This window comes from Brachyistius frenatus, unplaced genomic scaffold (genome assembly GCF_029030835.1).
Source record: "Brachyistius frenatus isolate BFR_SWC_R1_liver_20210118 unplaced genomic scaffold, ASM2903083v1 Contig_67, whole genome shotgun sequence".
Lineage (NCBI taxonomy): Eukaryota > Metazoa > Chordata > Actinopteri > Embiotocidae > Brachyistius > Brachyistius frenatus.
The window spans coordinates 18,798-38,593 of record NW_027210666.1 but is presented as its reverse complement, the minus strand read 5'-3'; the positions used below and the strand labels follow the sequence as shown (position 1 = coordinate 38,593).

Below are 19,796 nucleotides of genomic sequence, written 5' to 3'. Positions count from 1 at the left end.
TTTAATTTGATAAGGTTATCCGATAAAGTGGATTGTACAGTTCTGAGTGGGTGAGACTTTGATCTCACGCAGGCTTCTATTCTGGCACGCACAAAAATGAGCAGCCGCACTAAATTCTGCACAAAAACGTTTTGATTGACTTGACAGTATAAAGTTCAATTTGGATTAGTCCCGGCTTCAATAATGATCACATGTTGACTATCTATCTATCGTGGCTGAACACTGCTGTTCGTGATGAGCTTCGTCTCTGAGCAGTGTTGACGTATTCGTCATTACAAACGTTATGGAGTATTTGGAAAGACTTTTCCCTTAATTTTCTCCCGAGAGCAACTGCAGTCGCGCCTTGTCCGTGAGTGACAGAAGCGGTCAGCCAATCCGATCTCCGAGCGCCTCTGCTTCTCTCCCCTCTGACGGTTCACGGGGGAGGGCGGGCCGTCTGCCAAAGAGGGGAGTGCGCGTCGGGGTGAATGGATGACGTCGGGAGGCTGGCGCCAGCATGTCTGGGACTGGCGCGTTAGATCAACACAGCTGGGCCGGGATAGGACACACAGCTGGCTCAGGCCTGCATTCCTCCACAAAACAGGATTGTGAGAAAAGGGGAAAATAAGACCCAAATAGGAGCAGAACGGGACGTGCTTTGATGTAAACTAAAAGGCAGCAACATTTTGGTATTGTTAAAATATAAGTTTTATGAAACAGTTTCACCCAAAGGAGGTTAGATTTTGGCAGTAAGTGACTTGACAGCTTAAGCGCGTGCCGACTTAGTAATATATCGTAAAAGACATTTTGATTAGCTATACTGTTGGCATATAATGTGGCTATATGGGCATAACCTTAAAACGTCAAAACGCCCGAAAAGTCAGTCAATAAATCCATATCTAATGATCAAACATTCTTGATTGATTCTAGAAATAACTTTACGACTGACCTTTTACCTATTTTCTGCAAATGTTCAGTATTTTATTTTTGCATTTGAACGTTTTGAGGCAGTGCGTCCTAAAATTGGGAAAACCATAAGATGTTAAATGTAGGCTACAACTACGTATAGCCTATATACATATGTAGCCCGTATATACGTGTGCATTTATACATGCTGTATTTACTAAAGATATGCAGTTTGATGAAGTGTTTTCGAGGGTTGGAATCACTGACATGGAGTGAAACTTATAGCATATAGTGATGAGCCAAAACCAGAGTGGGACAGAAACAACTCGAATCAATCATTTAACAGCCACTCTCCTCGCTGTTTCTCCCTTAGAATGACAGTTTAAAACTTTAAAAAGTAATCCTCCTTTACTGGGGAGCCATCTATACTTGTAAAGTGGCCCACATTTGGGAACGTTATATATTTCAAAAATAAATAACACTAGTATTTATTTGAAATATACAAAGTTCCCAATGTGGGCCACTCGTGTTATTTATTTGAAATATACAAAGTTCGAAAGATTGATTGACAATCCCCTTCAGGCATCCCAGCCTGATTTCCTCATTCTTTCCAACCCTTCCACAAGGTGATATTAGCCAATGAGAATGGGTTTGGTTGTTACTCCGGCCAATCAGAGTACGATGCGAGAAAGGGGGCGTTTGTTGGAGCGCAGTGTATAAAAACCTAACTGTACGTCGCTGTCACAGCATTGTAGCTCTTCAGGACAGTGATCGGGAGATCTCAACAGGGAGAAAACCATCGCCAACTTGCATCAAGCCGAGTCTCTTGATTGTATTGTTTTTTGTTGTTGTTGTTGTTGTTGTTTCGCCCGCGTTTTTCACCATGAAAGCCATCAGTCCCGTCCGCTCGGTGAGGAGCTGCTACAAAGCCGTGTGCTGTATTTCGGAGCAAAGTCTCGCCATCAGCCGGAATAAACACTCCTGTTTGGACGAGCCGGTGAGCCCCCTGTGCGACATGAACGACTGCTACTCCAAGCTGAAGGAGCTGGTTCCGAGCATCCCGCAGAACAAGTCGGTCAGCCAGGTGGAGATCCTGCAACATGTTATTGACTACATCTTCGACCTGCAGATCGCGTTGGAGGCGGAGGACACAGCCACGCCGGAGATGGTTTTGTCAATAAAGGTGAGAGGTTTTTTTTTGTGTGTTTTTTTTTTTTGGGGGGGGGTTGATGCTTGTTCCGAAACTGACAGCAACTCTTCTGTAACACATTTCTGTATTGACCTTTAAAATAATTTAAATTCAAGTCAATGCTCTGGTATTGATTTAATGTTTAATCTTGATTCGTTTACACACGGCGCCGATCTATTTAAGACTGTCGGGCACAGAAGCAAATTACACTTTCTGTTATTACACTTTTGCTCAGACACTTATTCTCTCGTTAATTAGAATACTGTTATTTCCAGCGTTTAAAACTGTTCCCCCCCCCCTCCCCCTCTCTGTTCTCTCTCCAGACTGCGGATCTTACGCGCAATTTCTCCAAAGAAGAAGGGCGGTTGTGCCATTAGGATGAGGATGGGAAATTATGGTACGTATTTATCTTCTAATTAATCCTAACATCTTCGTAATTGAATAAAACCACTAGATAGATGTGCTTGGAAACGTACTGTCCTCAGATGGTTCGCTTAGAATTAAGCCACGTCGGTGTCCTGTGTTGACTTTGGAAATTAAATAAGTTCAAATAAAACTTGGAATACCAGAGAGAATAGTGTAAGCATTGATGTGCTTAGAAATGAAGGTCTCCCTTCCCTCCACATTCACCACGGTTGCCAATTAGACAGGCCAGTGATTGTGTGGCGGATTCATTGCTATCTGCCTGGGGTTAATGAAAGTTCCATGCTCGGCGCCAGGCTGTCTGCTCCCCTCTGCAGGGAGGGAGAGAGGGAGGGTGAGATCTGACTTCACTTTTCTTCCTTTCTCTCCATGCAGGTGCAGGGAAACACATGTCTCCACTTCACTCCGGGCAAGAGGACAAGAGGGGCAGAAAGGGTGGGATAGGTATTTGGGAGAGAAGAAGAAGAAGAAGAAGAAGAAAGAGGAGGTGGAGGGTTTAAAGAAAGAAAGGACAAAAGAAAGAAAGGAAAAGAGAAAAAAGTGGACTGTTTCCTAGATGAGTGGGGATCAACAGTAGTGCATGAGCAAGAAAACAGAGACTCATTCTTTGGCCCCTGGACAGACAAATCAACACACCAAAGCAGAAGCCAGGATTGGAAACTGAAAGCGACCAGCTTTGTATGCCTTCCTCTCTCTCAAACCTGGGATTACTTAGAGATAGAAGTAGAAATCTTGGTACATTGTCCATTTTATTTCCTTTTCCCTTTTTAATGCATTCCAAACAAACTTTTCGTGGGCTCATCTCCACACCCAACCCGAATCTTATCAACACCAAGTGTCACATCACCTTACTTAATTATCTCCCCCACACCCCCCCAAAAAAATAATTTTCTAATGATCTGGAGACTGTTAAAACTTCTTAAGAATGTGTACATATCTGCAGTGGGTATGTAAGGTGCAAGTCAATTTGGATGTTGGTATTTTTTTGAATTTTTTTTTTGAATGGGAGTTTGAGTCTTCATAGGTATAATCAGAACTCTATACTAGAGTTAATTGTAAATGTTTGTAGGGATTGTGGTATTTCTACAGACAACGTGTTGTGAGTTTCATAAACTCTTTATTATAAAGTTTGCTTTGTATGTATGTTCTTATGTAATGAAATAAAAAAAAAAAAAGGATGTGAAAGTTACCCGTGTGCTGCGTATTTGGTATGAAATAATGAATGAGCTGGAGCTAGTTGTGTTTTCAGAAAGACAAAGGGGTGATGCTGACGAGACTTTCTGGCTTTAGATGACAGTGAAATGCTGATACAACAGGATGTATTCAGACGAATCTTGAGGTTCAGTGGTTGGAAATCAAACAAAGGGAGTTTCCTGTCACTGCTTCTATTTTTCCAAAGAAAGTTACCACCAGTTAAAAGCACTTCAACTTCCTAAATGGTGTTAAAAAGAGAGTGTTGTGATCATAAACCAACGGACCTGATGAGTCATAAATCTTGATAACCATTATTATCGACCTGCATGACACCAGATCAGCATGTAAAGTATGCTGCTCTGACCATGTAAATGCATCATCCCTGAAGTAGCATTCATAAAATAATAATAATAATTTTTTTTAAAACTACCTTTAAAAACACTTAATAAATCTAATGTGAGTAGGTGTGTGACTTTTTGATGCTTTAATACTTACACAAAATTTAGAAGCAGTGGTCTACTAATAACACACGGGCAATGGAAAATGTTGGTTAACTGGTCTGAAAAGCTGAACAATACTCTGCCTTGTGGATTTCTCTGGTATTTCAGGAATATAAATGCTGGCACAGACTGCAGTTCTTCATCTGGATCATTAGTTACACTTAAGGGAGGTTTTGTGGTTTTACTGCTTATGTTTGTATTTATAGTCTTGCAAAACTAGAAAAGAGGCAACAAACAAAAACATCATTCTCAAGTATTTTCAAGAGTTAAACACCATGACCTAATTGTAACCTTCAGACTACTGCTGATAATGACATTGCAGCTCCATCTAGTGGTAAAAAGAAGTTATTGGCTAAAGGAATGATTTGTCAAACCGGTGGGTACAGCTTTGACAAACAGCACACAGACATGATTAGGAAATGAACCCAGAGGTAATATTATATACATTTCGCAATAGATACCATCTTTGTGGGAATCGTATTTACTTTTCTGTTGGAGGATTGTTGAACTTTATTAAAACTCGAATAATCGAATGGGTGTTGCTGCAACTTTGCATTCTAAATCACATCCCTCATTTGAGGGAACAGTATGCTATCAAAACCTTAATGTATATTCAAATGACAAGCAATGGCCTGAAAATGAGCACAAAGCAGAATCAACACTTCACTGATACGTACAATGATAATATGTGTCGCAGGGTTATTGGACTGCATTAGACATGATATATCTACTTCATACATTTTTATTAGAACATGTGGATGATTTGATAGCTTGAAAATACCGAGGTTGAACTTGGTGTGTGTGTGTGTGTGTGTGTGTGTGTGTGTGTGTGTGTGTGTGTGTGTGTGTGTGTGTGTGTGTGTGTGTGTGTGTGTGTTTCAGAGGCAGCGTGTGGAGTCATGTGAAATAGAAATACAGTACATGAGAATATTTAATGAATGGTTGAACTGTCTCCTCTGCAGGACAAGGTCACCCAGGCAGAAGGCAGCAACTCGTCCCTGCTTGAGGACGTGGAGGCCCTGAGGAAACGTCTCCTGAAGATCCAGGGTAAAGATGAGGAGGAGGTGTTTAAGGCCAAAACAGAAAGACCAGGTGCCAGTTCACACCACAAGATGGGGGTGCAGATGCAGCAATGTGTGTCCTCTTGACATCCCAGGAAGGCAAGCAACACAAGATAAGCTCATTGCTCTAAATGTCAAAATGAACCTTGGCAGTGGGAAGTTCAGTGGAATCCACTGAGCTTGAAACAAATCCAAATTGATGTCAGACAGAGAATACTGTGTGTGAAGTGAAGAAACTCCGGCCAAAATGCACTTTAAGTACTTCACGAGACACATGAGCTGCATGCAACCAACTCGCAATCAGATTTGGATGCCATGGACAAGTTTTGGCAAGTGTCAAACAAAAGCACATTTTGATGTGACAGCATGTTTTCTGTTTGTCAGGCCGCACAGTGAGCTGCAGTTTCAGGCATATCACATGAGTCCAAACTTTTGTGTATGTTTCCCATGTGGCCATATTTATCAGTTTGAAGTTAATAAAAAAATACTCTGAAGTGTGTTTCACTTTTGAAAACAGCTTTGAAGGATATATCATAAAAAAATGATAATAACCTTTTGGCTTTAATGACTTACTTAAAGTATCATAGTAATGAGTAGAGTCAGGTTTGTTGACATAGCTTTCCATACCCATATCAGTGCTGGTTCTTCACCAAACTCTCAGAATTAAAACCTGAACACGTAAGGTAGAAAAGTGAGTTGCCTCATAATTTTATCAAACAGATTTAGGTCAGTGCATTATCTTGGGATGCTGCAAGCATGGTTCATACAATCTAAATGAAACGCTAATCTGAAATCCAATCATTGTGGATCATGCAACATCTCTAATGAGTTGTGCAGCATTTCATGTAGTGAAAGAGGAAGACACAGAGGGTGGGGATGGTTTAAATTGCACTATGTGATCACTGAAGTCTGTTAGTATTTCCCGTCTCCAACTTCTCTCTAATGTTGCAATGTAATGTGATGGACAAAACAAATGTCTTAACCAACTGCAATTGAGAAGTATCTTCTCATCGAATCCAGTGTGATAAGAAAGCAACTGGATCAGTTTTTTCCCCTTTGCCCTTAGTCCTTTGAATATTAAGTCATAGCTGCGATCTTAACTGAACAATAAGCTCAATTAATTTATCGTAGCATTGAAAACGTATTTAAATTTAATCATTTTGAAATGTAGTTCCAGTCAATGAACGACAATAGGCTCTCTGTGGTTGGGAGTCTACTTTGTCTTAGCCAATGGGGGTCAAGTCATATGGCTTGGGTCTGCTGTGAAAGGGGGAGGGTGGTGTTTTCTTTCAATATCTCCTCTGAGCCAATAAGCAAGAGTGGTACTGAGTGAATCCAATTATCATCTACAAACCATCCCCAGCAACACCTTGTACAAGGAACACAATACATTTTGAATGCATAGAATATAGATTCCCATGTAGACAATAAAACACCCCCTTTCTTAATATGTGGGGATGCTCCAGGAAGATACAGTCTATACATGATATTATTTATATTCAACCACTAAATTGCCTTCTGTCCCAACTTTTCCTTTAACGTTTCAAGTATCTCCTTTCTAATACACATTTTTTTGTATTGTTTATTAATAACCAGATAAATCGATCTGTTCCCAACTATTTAAAAATATACTTGATTGTTCTACTTCCTCAATGAGCTTTCTACCACACCTACGTTTTCATAAACATTAAGTTTAACTCAATGTTTGTATTTGAAATTCCGCATGTTTTATACATTTGTACGTTTTGTCACTATTACTTGAAGTTCTCTTGATTTAAACAGCATGCCCGCACGACAAAAATAAGTATTAACTGACAGGCAAGGACTTAAATGAAGTTAGGCTACTGTATATGATGCCAGTATGGCTCAAATTATTATTTATAATGGCCTATAATAAACCAGAAAAAGTGGGTTAACAGTCATGTCAGGCATCTCCAATGTAAGTGCTCATTGTTTTCAATTCCAGCCTGGCAATAAAAAGAACACCACGTCCCAATATTACGTTACTGTTCCTTTAAGTCGACCAGCGCTATCCTCGTCACCGCGCAACTGTTTTATGCAAATGTGACAAGCCGAACGTGCCGCGAGCCAATCAGAGGCGAACTCTAACCGCGGGAGATCTAAATTTCGCGGGATGAAGTTTGGCGGTAAAAAAAAAAAAAAAAAAAAAAAAAAAAAAAAAAAAAAGCTCTTGTCCTCTTGTATGGCGAGAGGAGCTGTGAGGTGGACGGACAGACTTTCACAGACTGGGTCGGATCCCGCATCACAGGAACTCACAATCAGTTATAAATCTCCAGCTGGAATCGGATCTCAGTGAGACCTGGAAGACTTCTGAAACTGGACTTTGAAAGATTGGATGTTTAAAATAGTTGATTTATTTATCGAGCAATTCTTTATAGCTGGTAAGGCAAGTTTCCTCTGCACTTTTGTTACGGGACAAAGGATAACAACACCGATCAGTTTGCTGAATGTACTAACAAATATTATTATAAAGGAAAAACACGCCCGCATTGCCTGAGTAACTCGTGCAGTTTGCATTTACATAGCTGTATGAGTTGCTCTTATTTTATTTTTTTTAATTTTTTTATTGTTATTGCATTGTCTCTATAGAAAGACTGTAGCAGCAGCAGCTTGCTACTTCCCAGACGTTTTTTTTTGTTTTTTTTGCAGCTCCGTGTGCTCGGCTAACAGCACACTTCTCCCTCCGGCTCGATCAATCCGGTTAATTTGAGTTTGCTCAGGAAAATGATGCGGCTGCCCAAAGGCGTCTCGCCGGCATCGGGTCGGCCGGCGGTGGGTCTTCCCTGCTCTCAGCAGCAGAAGATGAAGGTTTTGTCCACCGGCGTAGTGAAGACCGACTTCTTCAGCACCGGACCGCTGTCCAGCCCGCTGATGAACACGGTACCGGCCGGCTATTTCACCCAGATCTGCAACACCGCCGCGGCCGAACAAAGAGCCAACAGCCTGTATTCAACCCCCCACGGACCCGATGCTAAACCCATCAGATCATCCTCCGGGCGACTGCCGGTGAGGAATCGAACACACACACCACAAAATGCCAGCCTGTGCTACTTCTTACACACTGTTAATGCAGCGAGTAATGAACCTGTATGTGGGAGGAATAGTTATTAATTTCCATTGGCATGCATGTTTCAGCAGGGCGCATTCAAATGTGTTTGGACGTGATAAGCCACAGAGGGGCCACTGTGACTGCTGCTGATGTGCATGAAAGCCGTGTGTGACATCTTTTTCCCCCGCAGTCCAGCTGTAGCCAGACGCCCTTGTCTGTATTTGATGGGTTTGATGAGGGGTAAGGGGGTGAGGGTGGTGGTGGTGGTGGTGGTGGTGGTGGGGGGGGGGGGGGCAGTTCATAGGGTTTGGGGCCCCTCTCTTGTGGCGAAAAAAAAAAAAAAAGGATGCTTGCCCTCCCCTGGTGTGGCATGTTAAGCTGATACACAACCAAACAATGCAGGGGCCATGACCAGGCTTGCAGAAGACAACCTAATGCATTGTTTCACAGCACTTGCATTTAGGGCTTGCAACAATAGACAGCTGCACCATCTGCACCTGTCACTGGGGCAATACACGACCTGTGTAACCTGCTGATATGACCGTTGGAAGGAGGTGGAGGTCAGAGGTATGCAACCGGGGTGTGTCCCCCCCACCCCACCCCTCCCCTCCTGAGAGCTGATGTTTTGTACAATGTTCTCAGCAGCATACTTTTAGAAACAGAAAGAAAAAAAAAAAAATCATCCACAGGTTTTTTTTTTTTTTAACAATCTGACTTATTCATTTGAAACTGCGCTGTATACCAAGTGCGTGCTTCATATTCCTGAGGGACTATTTGAAAATCTGGATGATCTGTGAGGAACGGATCAACAATGTATCAGTGCTCCACACCTGCTGTTGTTTCTTATATTTGATGTCGTCATTGCCCGCCAGCCTTTCAGTCGTTTGGACTTAGTAAACCGCAGTGACACTAAACGGGGTTAGGGGTTAGTGTGTGTGCAGGGTCTCCAAATCTCATGTTAACCCCCCCCCCCTCCCCGGCCCTGTGAGCCTGTCTTCACTAAGTGGCCCTTCAAGAGGATTAGTTGGACATAAGTAAAGTGAGAAATAGGTTGCCACCTGGTTTATCATAGGCCAAGGTGAACCTAATTGTTATTCAAATTTGTATGTAATTGTGGATTTGTACATGTCACGTGATAGAATTATCACTTTTATTCACACCAAAAATGTCCCTCTTCAATCCAGCACGACAGTCAGTTCATGTGACGGACAGTTTGCCTGTAACTCGCCCAGATTAATGCAGAGGGACTCGGATGCTGACAGGGTTTATAATACATGTACTACGTATGCTATCAAGTTGGTGACAGATAAGGAGCCAGTATACTATACACCGATAACAGTGTCGTCTATTCTTCGTCTGCTCCATACATGTGTAATGTGCTTGGAGTTGTTGTGACCACTTTAACTTCTGCTTTAGGTGATTTGAAGAAAGGCACATATGTTTGTTTTTTTTCTTCGCATTGTCACAGGTGTATACCTCTATATCACCGCCAAAATAAAAGCATACCTGGTGGGGAAACAAGTGCTCCACCCTCATTACATTTGAATGAATTAGATAAACTTATCATTTTAGGTAGAGGTAAGCACCTTGAGTTTACACCACATGGGGGGTTAAACGTATTTCTGGTATCGATTGCGCATGTCAAAAAAGAAAGAAACAGAAGCACCACACCCAATGATCCCTTTTAATTCCCATTTCTAAAAATAATCAGTGGGCTGTCATGATCCTCATGCTCGTTCCTTCCTTAGCAGGTTCTCAGTTTATTTGGACACAAAGAGACGAAGTCAGTTTGGGTGATGTTTGGACTAATATACATGACAGGACATGGCAATAGATGTGAGGATGTCATGGTTATGATTATGTCTAAAGGAGTACATATAAAAGCAGTGTGTCTGACTGATTCAGGACATGTTAGCTGACAGTTTTAAGTGTTGTCTTAGAGCAGCTAACATGCCCAATACATTTGATATAACGACATTATTTGAATTCATCACTGAACTTGGAAAATTGTGGTTTCTTCTTGTACTTGCTGACAACAGCTTGTTCACTTAATGGTCTACTTGTTACAGGAAGTGTTGTTTCTGCATGCACAGCTCACTTCCTTTAACTTAAACAACATAATAACCACCGTTTGTTTTTTTTTGACTGGGTAACGGGATGCTCTGCTTGACATGAAAACCCGAGTTCTTTTAAGTGCAAACAAACACGCCGATGGAACGATCATACATAATCCCACACTTGAAAGAGTGCTCACGAAGGGACGTGCACTCGAAGACACGCGAAGAAACAGTGATAATTTGACCTGTTGTATTTAACGTCACCTCGTCTTTACTACTTATTAATCACGAAAAGTGGAGTAAAAGGCAGTATATCAGTGATTGGCATGTGTTAACCAGGGTGTGTAGACTGTTGATAATGTCTGCGTCACTTGGTTTCCTTTTTGGCTTGATAGTGATGTAAATGTGTTACAGCACTCAGGCCTCCATTCAAAGTCCACGGAAGGCCTTTCTCTCTGCGTGACGACCGCTCTGACAGCTGACCTCGTCCTCGGTGATCTGCGGCACTAAAGATGAATGAATTTATCTGTGTACCACAAGCAATGCAACCAAATGGCCGTTTGACGACAAAGCATCGGCATAATATGGACCAGAAACAATGTACCACTTATTCCCTGCTTATGTCACATGTGTCCCGACTTCGGTGGAATGTGGGCAATCTGGCACAACTGTGTGAGCACTTGATATCAGCTTTACGAATTCTTACTTTTGTCGGAACATACCCTCTTGTATGGGCTTTCTTATGACTTGTCTAGAATCACCTTCTCAGAGCCCCTGGGGATAACAGCCCCCCCCCCCACACACACACACACACACACACACCTCCATTCACACAGATGCAGGGCTGCTACATCGGTCACATTGCCAACTGTATAACTGTATGCACTCTCTCGCTATCATTCACCTTGTTTTACCCCGGCCTCAGGCCAGCGTTGGCCCCAGAGCAGAATGACCTCAATAGGGGCAGTTTCCCCCATCCCCCCCGTCCCCACCCTACCACCACCACCACCACCACCAGCATCAGCGATCCAAATAGGCAGATCGACATGTTGGTAATATTGTGTTTCTTTGACTACCTGTGGGTGTGGTACTGAAGAGGGGGGGGGGAGGATGGTTCTGTACAGAGGAGTACTGACTTGTCCACGGCTCGGATGGAATCCGAGTCCCGTGCAGCCTGACAGACAAGGTCTGTTGGTTTGAGGAGAGGCCCGGCTGCAGACGTCACGTGACTGTGACTTTACGTGTGCGAAACGCTGCTGTAGAGCTTTCACCACAGCAGTGGAGAGGTGGCTGGAATCAGCCAAAGAATGCACAGCAAACAGCGGAAGCCACGTGCTGGGGTTCGGGTGTAACTGGGCAGACAGGCAGGGTGAGGCTATAGCAAACGTCAGCGGAGTTATACCGCGAGTTTTACAGATAAAGAACCAATCAGGAGGGTAGCTGACTCAGACTTTCCATCAGAAATGGGCCCAAGCACTGGCTTGCTGCGCCATACTTCCATTGAAACACATTTTTCTGTTAAAGCTTGAGTCTGATGATCAAATTCAGTCTTTCAGAAGGTTTTGGATATCCTGATATGACACACCCTAACCAATGACACGTGTGAGGAAACAGAGCTGTGCACTTTCTGGTAAAATGTTAAAAAAAAATTTTTTTACTGGTTGCACTTTTCCCCCCATTGGTCTGTACAAACGTATCTTTCCCCGAGATGAAATGGCGTTTGTGTAACAGGGTTGACTCACCAGAGAAATCACGAATGCAAAATGTAAAGGGAGCACCCAAGCCCCCACCCTAACGCACACAGCTGCAGGGTGAAACGGTTGGTTCCTTTCTTACGACACGTCACCGTGCCTGTGGCTGTGACTCAAATTCTAGACCTACAAGTATGAAAATGTCGACATGGTGCTGCTGAATCTGCATATTTAGGTCATGGAAGTTTTGACAAGCTCCATTTTATTTTGTAAAAGTGGCTGATAATTTGTGACGTGACACTGGAGAGTCAACTGTTTAAACTACACCTGTCACTGCTTTGTAGGCTGTCAAACCGGTATCATGTAGTTGCTCTCTTAGACCCCTGGTGTTTGACAGCATCTGTCTGGACTCTGAGCCAATAAAAACTCTGCTTTCAATCTCAAAAGAGGTCGCGTTAAAAGCTAACAGTTACCATTTTGTTCTGAAGTCACCGTCCCGTGGTGTGTGTCTGGTTGAAGTCACTGTATGGCTGGCTTTAGGCTGTATGGATTCAAATCCGTCCCGCCCCACCCCACTGCACATACACTTGCTGTGCTGCTCCAGATGTCGCCAGTCAACAGGTGGACATGTCAGGGAGCACAGTGGGACAAAGGCAGCCTTCAGTTACCCTTTCACTCACACAGGAACATCGACACGTGGTCAAGTCAATTCCACCTAAACCTGTTAGCTAATTCAGCTCGCTACTCTTATGTGCTGCATTATTATTGACAAGTATTTGTGAGGAGACAATAAAGATAAATGAGGTCCAAATTACCGAGGTGCCTCGAACATCAAAGTGAAATTCCACGCTTCGATGTTTTTGTGTGTCCACTCTGTCAAGACAGGAACGATTACTGCAAACTGTCTTTGTTGGTGTCATTAATTCACTGATAGGAATTTTGCATGTGAGGGTGTTGACATTTTTCAGAGTCAATCATTTCTTAATCTTAAGAAGAAGAAGAAGAAGAAGAAAAAAAAAAAGGGTTGAATCTTGTGACTTTCACTTTTATTTTAAAGGCCATTGCAAAAAAAGAGTCATAAGGCTGTTTGGTTTATATTGGAGTCCAAAGGTTGCGCGTGTGCGATTTTGATTGAAGCTGCATGCTTTGAGGTGTGCGATACAGTACAGTTATCGTCAGGTAATCGCCTGTGTGTGTGGTAAGCCGTAGAAGAAAAGGCTTGAGAGGGCCTCAATGAGGTCATTGAGTGAGTCCAGGGACTTCCTGGCGTTATGCAGGCGATGGGTCGAGAGCTTATCAGCCCGCCCACTCCCCCCCCCACCCCACCCCGCCCACAGCCACACAAAATCAGCCCCTCTTGAAGTGTGAGGGGAAAGTGTGAGGGGGGTGCTTTGTTCCTGCACTTGAGGGTTGTTGGCATGTTTACGACGCGGCACTTTTCAACAAACCCCTATTTAGCCCATTTGCCAGCGATGATGTCACAGTTTCTTGGATGATGTGGGCCTGCCCTACACGCTACATTTGAGCCATTTAAACTTTTTAACTTAACATTGTGACAAGTCCGTTAGATGTGTTAAACAAGTAGGATGACGCAGTGTTTTTGGCAGACCTTGAAATAGAAAGGATTTCAATGTCATTAACACTTTACATGTAACCATGATGACAAAATAGTTATTTCATCGCAAATGCCAGAACTATACGTTTTATTCTAATGTACACAAACCCTTTTCGTTCTAGGCCAAAAGGAAGCTGGATCTAGAAGACCCTCTTTACATGCCAGAGTTTCGCACACCAAAAGGCAAATGCAGCATCGCAGCGAGGATACCAAGCCCGAGGAGTGAGTGCCCTACATGGATCAGATGTGAGGGGATGAGGTTTAATGTTGGGAGGCTTTGTGGGTCGAAAATGTGGTTTTATTACAATGCATAAAAGGAAGAAGCGAATCAAAGAGAGACCATTGGTCCGTGGGAGTTGGAGGAACATAAAAACAGGAAAATTAATATTACAAAAACAATCAACAGAACGTTGTTACAATCGTAGAATATGGTCAACAGCAAGATCATATTACAGCAAGCTTAATTATAAGAAGAGCAATATACAAAGACCAATAAAATGTTTACAGAGAGATAATTCTCAGGAAGTGGTACTTAACAGCAGTGTGAGTCAGGTACGGTTTGGGGTGGGCACGAAGGTAACTGGTCTGGAAGATTGTATGGGGGATATGAACAAAGAGGGAATCTTTTTGGGTTGAGGTTTGCAGGATACAATATATATTACAATTTGTGATTAAGATGTGAAACATAGAATGCAAAGTTAGTCGCAATTAGGCAGTAATACAGCCAGCTGACTCGTCACATAATAGTTTGTTTTCTGTCAAAGGCTTGAATGACTGATTCAATAAGTACTTGAGTCAATACTCGGCACCGGTCGATCAGCTTAACGAAGGACACACTGCATATTAGTTAGGAAAAATTTCAATTGCGCATCTCTGTACTGTTTCGTTCTTCTCTTATTTGCCCATTTTTGTGTATCTTTGCTTTTAGCTCCAAAGTCCCCTGGCGAGCGGACGCGGTACGACACCTCACTGGGCCTGCTGACCAAGAAATTTGTGGGTCTGATTGCCGAATCTCCAGACGGAGTACTTGATCTTAACTGGGCCACTGAAGTTCTAGAGGTCCAAAAGAGACGCATCTATGACATCACCAACGTCCTGGAGGGAGTCCAGCTCATCCGAAAGAAGTCCAAGAACAACATCCAGTGGCTGTAAGGAGAAATACAGCAGAGCACTGAAATAACCTTATGCTGCAGTGGCATTCACTATGTGCAGTCTAATCAAGCTATTGATAAGGGGACAAACAGAGACAAAGCATGGCAATAAATACTGCCATATTAACAATGTTTTTTTTTTTACTTCTACTCCTGGGCTGATTGAATTGCATTAGATTGTGCATGTGTTTTTGTTTTTTCTTAGGGTTGGAGATGTATTTGAGGGTGGTGCAGGTGGAGGAGAGAAGGCCCGTGTCCTGAGGAAAGAGCTGGGAGACCTGGAGAGAGCAGAGAGATCTCTGGATGAACTGATTCAGTCCAGCACCACACAGCTCAAACAGCTCACTGAATATAAAGACAGCCAGAGATATCCTTTACACACAAGGCTTGTGGTTACGTACGTTGTCCTCTGTGTCCAGTGACACGTGCACAAACGCACATCTACTTTCTATTTCTATTTCTTCTGTTGTGACCCTTGACCCCATGCTGTACGTTGGGCTACGTCACATACCAGGACATCCGCTCCATTGCCAGTTTCCGAGATCAAACAGTCATCGCTGTCAAAGCCCCTGCTGAGACCAAACTGGAGGTGCCAGACACAGCAGGGGTGAGATGAGCTCTTTGTTAACATTTTATGCCTTAATGGTTCCTTCCTCTCACCTCTTTCAAGTTTCTAAGACCTTTCATGCAGTTCTTTAATTTGTGTCAATGCTGACAAATAGTCGGGCAAATGATTGACTTGATTTGTGTTTCCTCATCTCCTTACAGCAGGGGTCATTACAGATCTATTTAAAGAGTAGAAATGGCCCCATAGAAGTCTACCTATGTCCAGAGGAGGGTCTTGAAGACGCTAGCCCCGTTAAGAGTGTTGTCACGCCTAAAAAGGAATTCCCCCAACCCCTCGGCCCCCCAGCTGCAACACCAATGGCGCCGCCAAGTTACAGTGTCAAAGAGGAGCCTGTTGAATGTAAGCCGGGGATTCTGAAAGGTTTTGTATTGTATGGCATGATTCAGATGTTATTTCTGTACCCAAAGCTGGCTGACAGATCACCTTGTTTTGATTGTACCTCTGCACTGGGGTTTGTGGGGTAATTACGTATGCACAGCAGAAAATGCAGAACAAAAAATGTCAAATTGCATTTTTAGAGTTCAGTGAAATACATTTGTAGGACTTTTGCCAGAGCGTTGCCATAGATACATCTTTACCATTCTCTCAGGAGCTGGAACCAGGTAGATATTAGGTACAATCAAAATAAAATGTTAAACATGAATACAAAATACTGATGAAAAGGATGACATTAAAAATAAAACCCGTAGAAGGATCAAATCAAATCAAATCAAAGATTTAAGAGCTGTATGAGGCTAAAATGATAAGTTTTTAACTGAAGGTGGAAGTTTAGTCTTTTTTATTGCAGCTAAAACTCGCCTCACCAAAGCTTTTTGTTGGTGAGTGTCGTGCAGTAGGAATGCACACTCAACACAAACGTCCAACGTCTCCCCTCTTCTGTCATTTTTTTGGAACCCAGCCAACGTGTCTGCTGCAGGTCCAGTTACCGCCTCCACTTCCTCTCTGCTTGACGTGGAGGGTCTGCTTGGTTTGCCGCCAAGCCTGCTCCAGATCACCGAGGACCAGCTCCCTGGCACCTCCTTCACCACAGACCCCAACACCCCCTTTGTCAGCTTCTCTCCCCCTTTGGACCACGACGATTACCTCTGGAGCCTGGAGGACAGCGAGGGAGTGTCCGATTTCTTCGACACCTATGATCTAGGTGATTTGTTGAAGAGCTGAGGTGTGGATGAAGGATGGGGAAGCAAATGTAGGGAGAAGGGGGGTATTTAAATGATGCCTTCTCGGGGCAGGAGATATTACACTATGAAGCCATCAATTGTTTTTGCCATGCCTGTTTTCATGTTAGCGATTCCAAAGGAGGATTCAACTCTTTTGTTTATTTTAATAAAATTATTTTTAGATATCGTAAAGATGATCTGATTTTTAGGCGAGGGAACTGGCATTGAGTCTGAAATGTGAAATCTCCAACCATTAGGAACCACAGTTTAAAAAAACGGATTTTCTGTCACATTTTCAGACCTCGCTACAAAGATAAAAAAAAATTTAAAAAAATTAAACCTCATAAAATAGAGGGGTCATTGTGCATATCATATCATCAGCAAAAGAACTGATACATTTGGGTGTCAAGCAGTGTGACAAACTCAGGAACTTTTTTTCTTCCTCGTTTCCAAAGTCAAAATGTTTGCGCCAGTCTTTGGCCCGTAGGGGGCAGCCTTGTATTATGTCAGCTTTATCTGCCGTGCAGCTTTACAGGATTCAATCACTGGATGAAGATTAAGCTAAAGCCATTGAGAACCATACACAGGGTGTGTTTGTAACAGTAGGCATGCTTTCACCGCTGACCAAATTAAGCTGTCGATGGAGTTGTTTAATGCCTGTCTTTGTAGATCAACATGAATCTACAGCTTACAATGTCATAAATATTAGGTATAAAACTGATTTTGAAGGTGCTCATGTTGCTGCTGTCTGATCAGGTTTTGCTCTCCCCTGTCTTAAACTGTGTGCCAGGTCTTTGTGCCAAAATGTGCAGGTTGTGACCCAGAGCCGGGGTTGATGACAGATAATGGCTACTTTGTGAACGCATACGATCTCTGACCGAGCGAGAGGGCCGCTCTCTCTTCTTGGCGTTGAGTTTTGAGTTAATTTTTTTGATTTTAATGAATGATTTTTTTGATTCAAAAGTATAAAACTACAATTGTGTTTCTTAGGAAATAACCAAAAATAAATAAAATGCAGCATCTGTGTTGGAGATTTGGCGGAAAGGAGGTTAATTGATGTAAATGAAGTTTAATTAGAGGATCAATTTCTTTTTCCTCTTGTTTAGAAATGAATGCAATTTGTTGATCTAGCAGAAACAGAAGCAATTTATGTCTTTGTATCTTTACTGTTCAAGTTTTAGGCCCGTAAATGCTGTCCCACATGTTGTGATGCAAAAATTTTAAATGTCAAAGACTTGCACCCGAGGTCAGAGCAGCTGTGACTTTTATTTGTTTAATCAGTTTTTTGTTTTGTTTTTTTAAGCAGTCTAGAAAATTTGAAAATTTGAATTTCATGCTGATGTGGTTTTTTTTTGGGCTTTCCCTCTAAACTGCAGAGATAAGCTATCTGTCCTGTCCTAACAAAACTTGAAAATGTGTGTTTGTGTGAGTATTTGACAGCTTGGGAAATGGGTGTGGTGCGTTTGTGTGTGCGTTTTTACAATGTAGATTAGAGAATATGAATTCAGAATTTGTAGATTTTTTTCAATAAGCATTATTTTTTTGGTATTTGTACATAATTTGTTTTGTATTTATACCTATTTTTCTAAATTTTTTGACTGTTTTTGTATGACATGCAGCACTTCATATTTTGTAATATTGTGTGGTCTGTTTGAAGTTATTAAATAAATACTGAAGCCATGGTTTACACTTGGAATACTGTTGCATTTCTACAACATATTTTAATCATCATAATGTTATGTCGACGAGTGTACATCTGCACTAACAAGAAATGTTTTCCAACTTCAGCAATGCATTTCTTAATGTGATCTCACTCTGGTGCTGTAAAATTCCTCAACACAAGGTACCATTTCCTCTTCTAAATCTATAGAAGGAGCCCGCAGGCTCAAAAGTATGGAGTGTTTTCCGGGGGTCTGGCCACTGAGGATGTTGAGCTAATAAAAAGTGACACTCCCCGAGAGGAGACAAAAAGTTGACATGAAAAGTAACAATGACACTGAAGGAGCTATAAACACATTCAGACAGGTAGACAAAACAACAACCATCATTCTTTGTGAGCTGGTTGCCTTGGAAACCAGCTCACAAAAGGGAGTGGACCACCAGGAGGTCAAAGTTCAGTGGGTCATGGTGGAAATGCATTCTGGGGTGAAAGGACATTTTGCAATGAAATATATGACAAATTTTATCATCAACAACTTGGTTGTTAATGTTAAATTTTAAATGCAACTATCAGTTTCTTTGTGCGTAACATGTGTAGAGGATGGTATAGTTTGAAAATGACTGTCTAAGCTCATAATGTCCATCCAAGGAGCTTCCAACCTTGCTCCGTTTTTCCTGAAATAATTTTATTTATGAATCCTGGTTTATGATCCCTAGAAATCTAGAAGTTGTGCTTGTAAGAATAATAAACTCTCTCTGCATGCACACTTTTAACTGCAGCAGTTCTCTGCAAACTGGTGTTTAAACCAAAATCAGTTGTCTATTAACAGATGTTGTTCACAAGAGCACGTGTGGTTAACTGGAAGTCATTAACTAAAATGTTAGACATCAGACACACATAAATAGCCTTGACTGTGCGGTTTATATGCTATCTAAAGAGCACTTCTGTTATAGCACAGCTTGAGAACAACTGCCGTGAGAACAAAGAAGTGAGGTAAATATTGTTCGCTGAATGGTTCAATTGCCAAAAATATAAATGTGTTTGTGTTCTGTTCTGCATTAATGAGGTGATAGTTAGTATTTAAGCAGCACAAACCTGCGCCTAAAACATTGCATGTCATTGTTTAGGGTTACAGCACACATATTGGCCCTATTATTTTTTATTATGAGGGGGAGCCATTTAGTGACTGGATGTTGTGTTTAGGGCCTTGAACATCCTGGCACACAGTATGACTATAGATGAGTAAACATGTTGTCTTTGCTTTGAAGATTTTGTGCAAAATTATGGAGATTTTTCCTCTGAAAGGTTTGGAAGTAGACAATATCATTAATAATAATAAATGGGTGGGAGAAATAGTTCCAGGAAAAATGTAATTAATTGTTTGCAGAATACAAACAACTCAAATGACAACTGAACCCCTGTATGAATCACAAACATGTTAGACCGTCTTGACATTTTGTTGCCATAACAACTGTAAAAACAGGTATGCTGGAGATGATGTCTGAGTGTGGA

At 42.1% G+C, this 19,796-nt stretch overlaps 2 protein-coding genes across 2 annotated transcripts; both read left to right on the top strand.

Annotated features, from left to right (window-relative positions):
* The first annotated feature begins 1,587 nt into the window (after positions 1-1,587).
* id3 (inhibitor of DNA binding 3) lies at positions 1,588-4,724 on the top strand. Its single transcript, XM_069707079.1, has 3 exons — positions 1,588-2,068; positions 2,398-2,471; positions 2,873-4,724. Exons 1-2 carry the CDS (start codon positions 1,769-1,771, stop codon positions 2,449-2,451), a joined length of 354 nt encoding a protein of 117 aa, XP_069563180.1. The 5' UTR covers positions 1,588-1,768; the 3' UTR covers positions 2,452-2,471; positions 2,873-4,724.
* Positions 4,725-6,976: 2,252 nt separating this feature from the next.
* On the top strand, positions 6,977-18,308 carry e2f2 (E2F transcription factor 2). The gene is made up of 7 exons (XM_069707078.1): positions 6,977-8,279; positions 13,808-13,907; positions 14,614-14,833; positions 15,042-15,203; positions 15,329-15,443; positions 15,605-15,803; positions 16,363-18,308. Exons 1-7 carry the CDS (start codon positions 7,998-8,000, stop codon positions 16,623-16,625), a joined length of 1,341 nt encoding a protein of 446 aa, XP_069563179.1. The 5' UTR covers positions 6,977-7,997; the 3' UTR covers positions 16,626-18,308.
* The last annotated feature ends 1,488 nt before the right edge of the window (positions 18,309-19,796 follow it).

Excerpts from the sequence above, each read along its gene's own strand:
- e2f2 (XM_069707078.1), top strand. The coding sequence starts at position 7,998 with ATGATGCGGCTGCCCAAAGGCGTCTCGCCGGCATCGGGTCGGCCGGCG. Across the intron at positions 8,280-13,807 it reads CATCCTCCGGGCGACTGCCG|GCCAAAAGGAAGCTGGATCT; the intron begins GTGAGGAATCGA and ends TTTTCGTTCTAG. Across the intron at positions 14,834-15,041 it reads AAGAACAACATCCAGTGGCT|GGTTGGAGATGTATTTGAGG; the intron begins GTAAGGAGAAAT and ends GTTTTTTCTTAG.
- id3 (XM_069707079.1), top strand. The coding sequence starts at position 1,769 with ATGAAAGCCATCAGTCCCGTCCGCTCGGTGAGGAGCTGCTACAAAGCC. Across the intron at positions 2,069-2,397 it reads AGATGGTTTTGTCAATAAAG|ACTGCGGATCTTACGCGCAA; the intron begins GTGAGAGGTTTT and ends TTCTCTCTCCAG.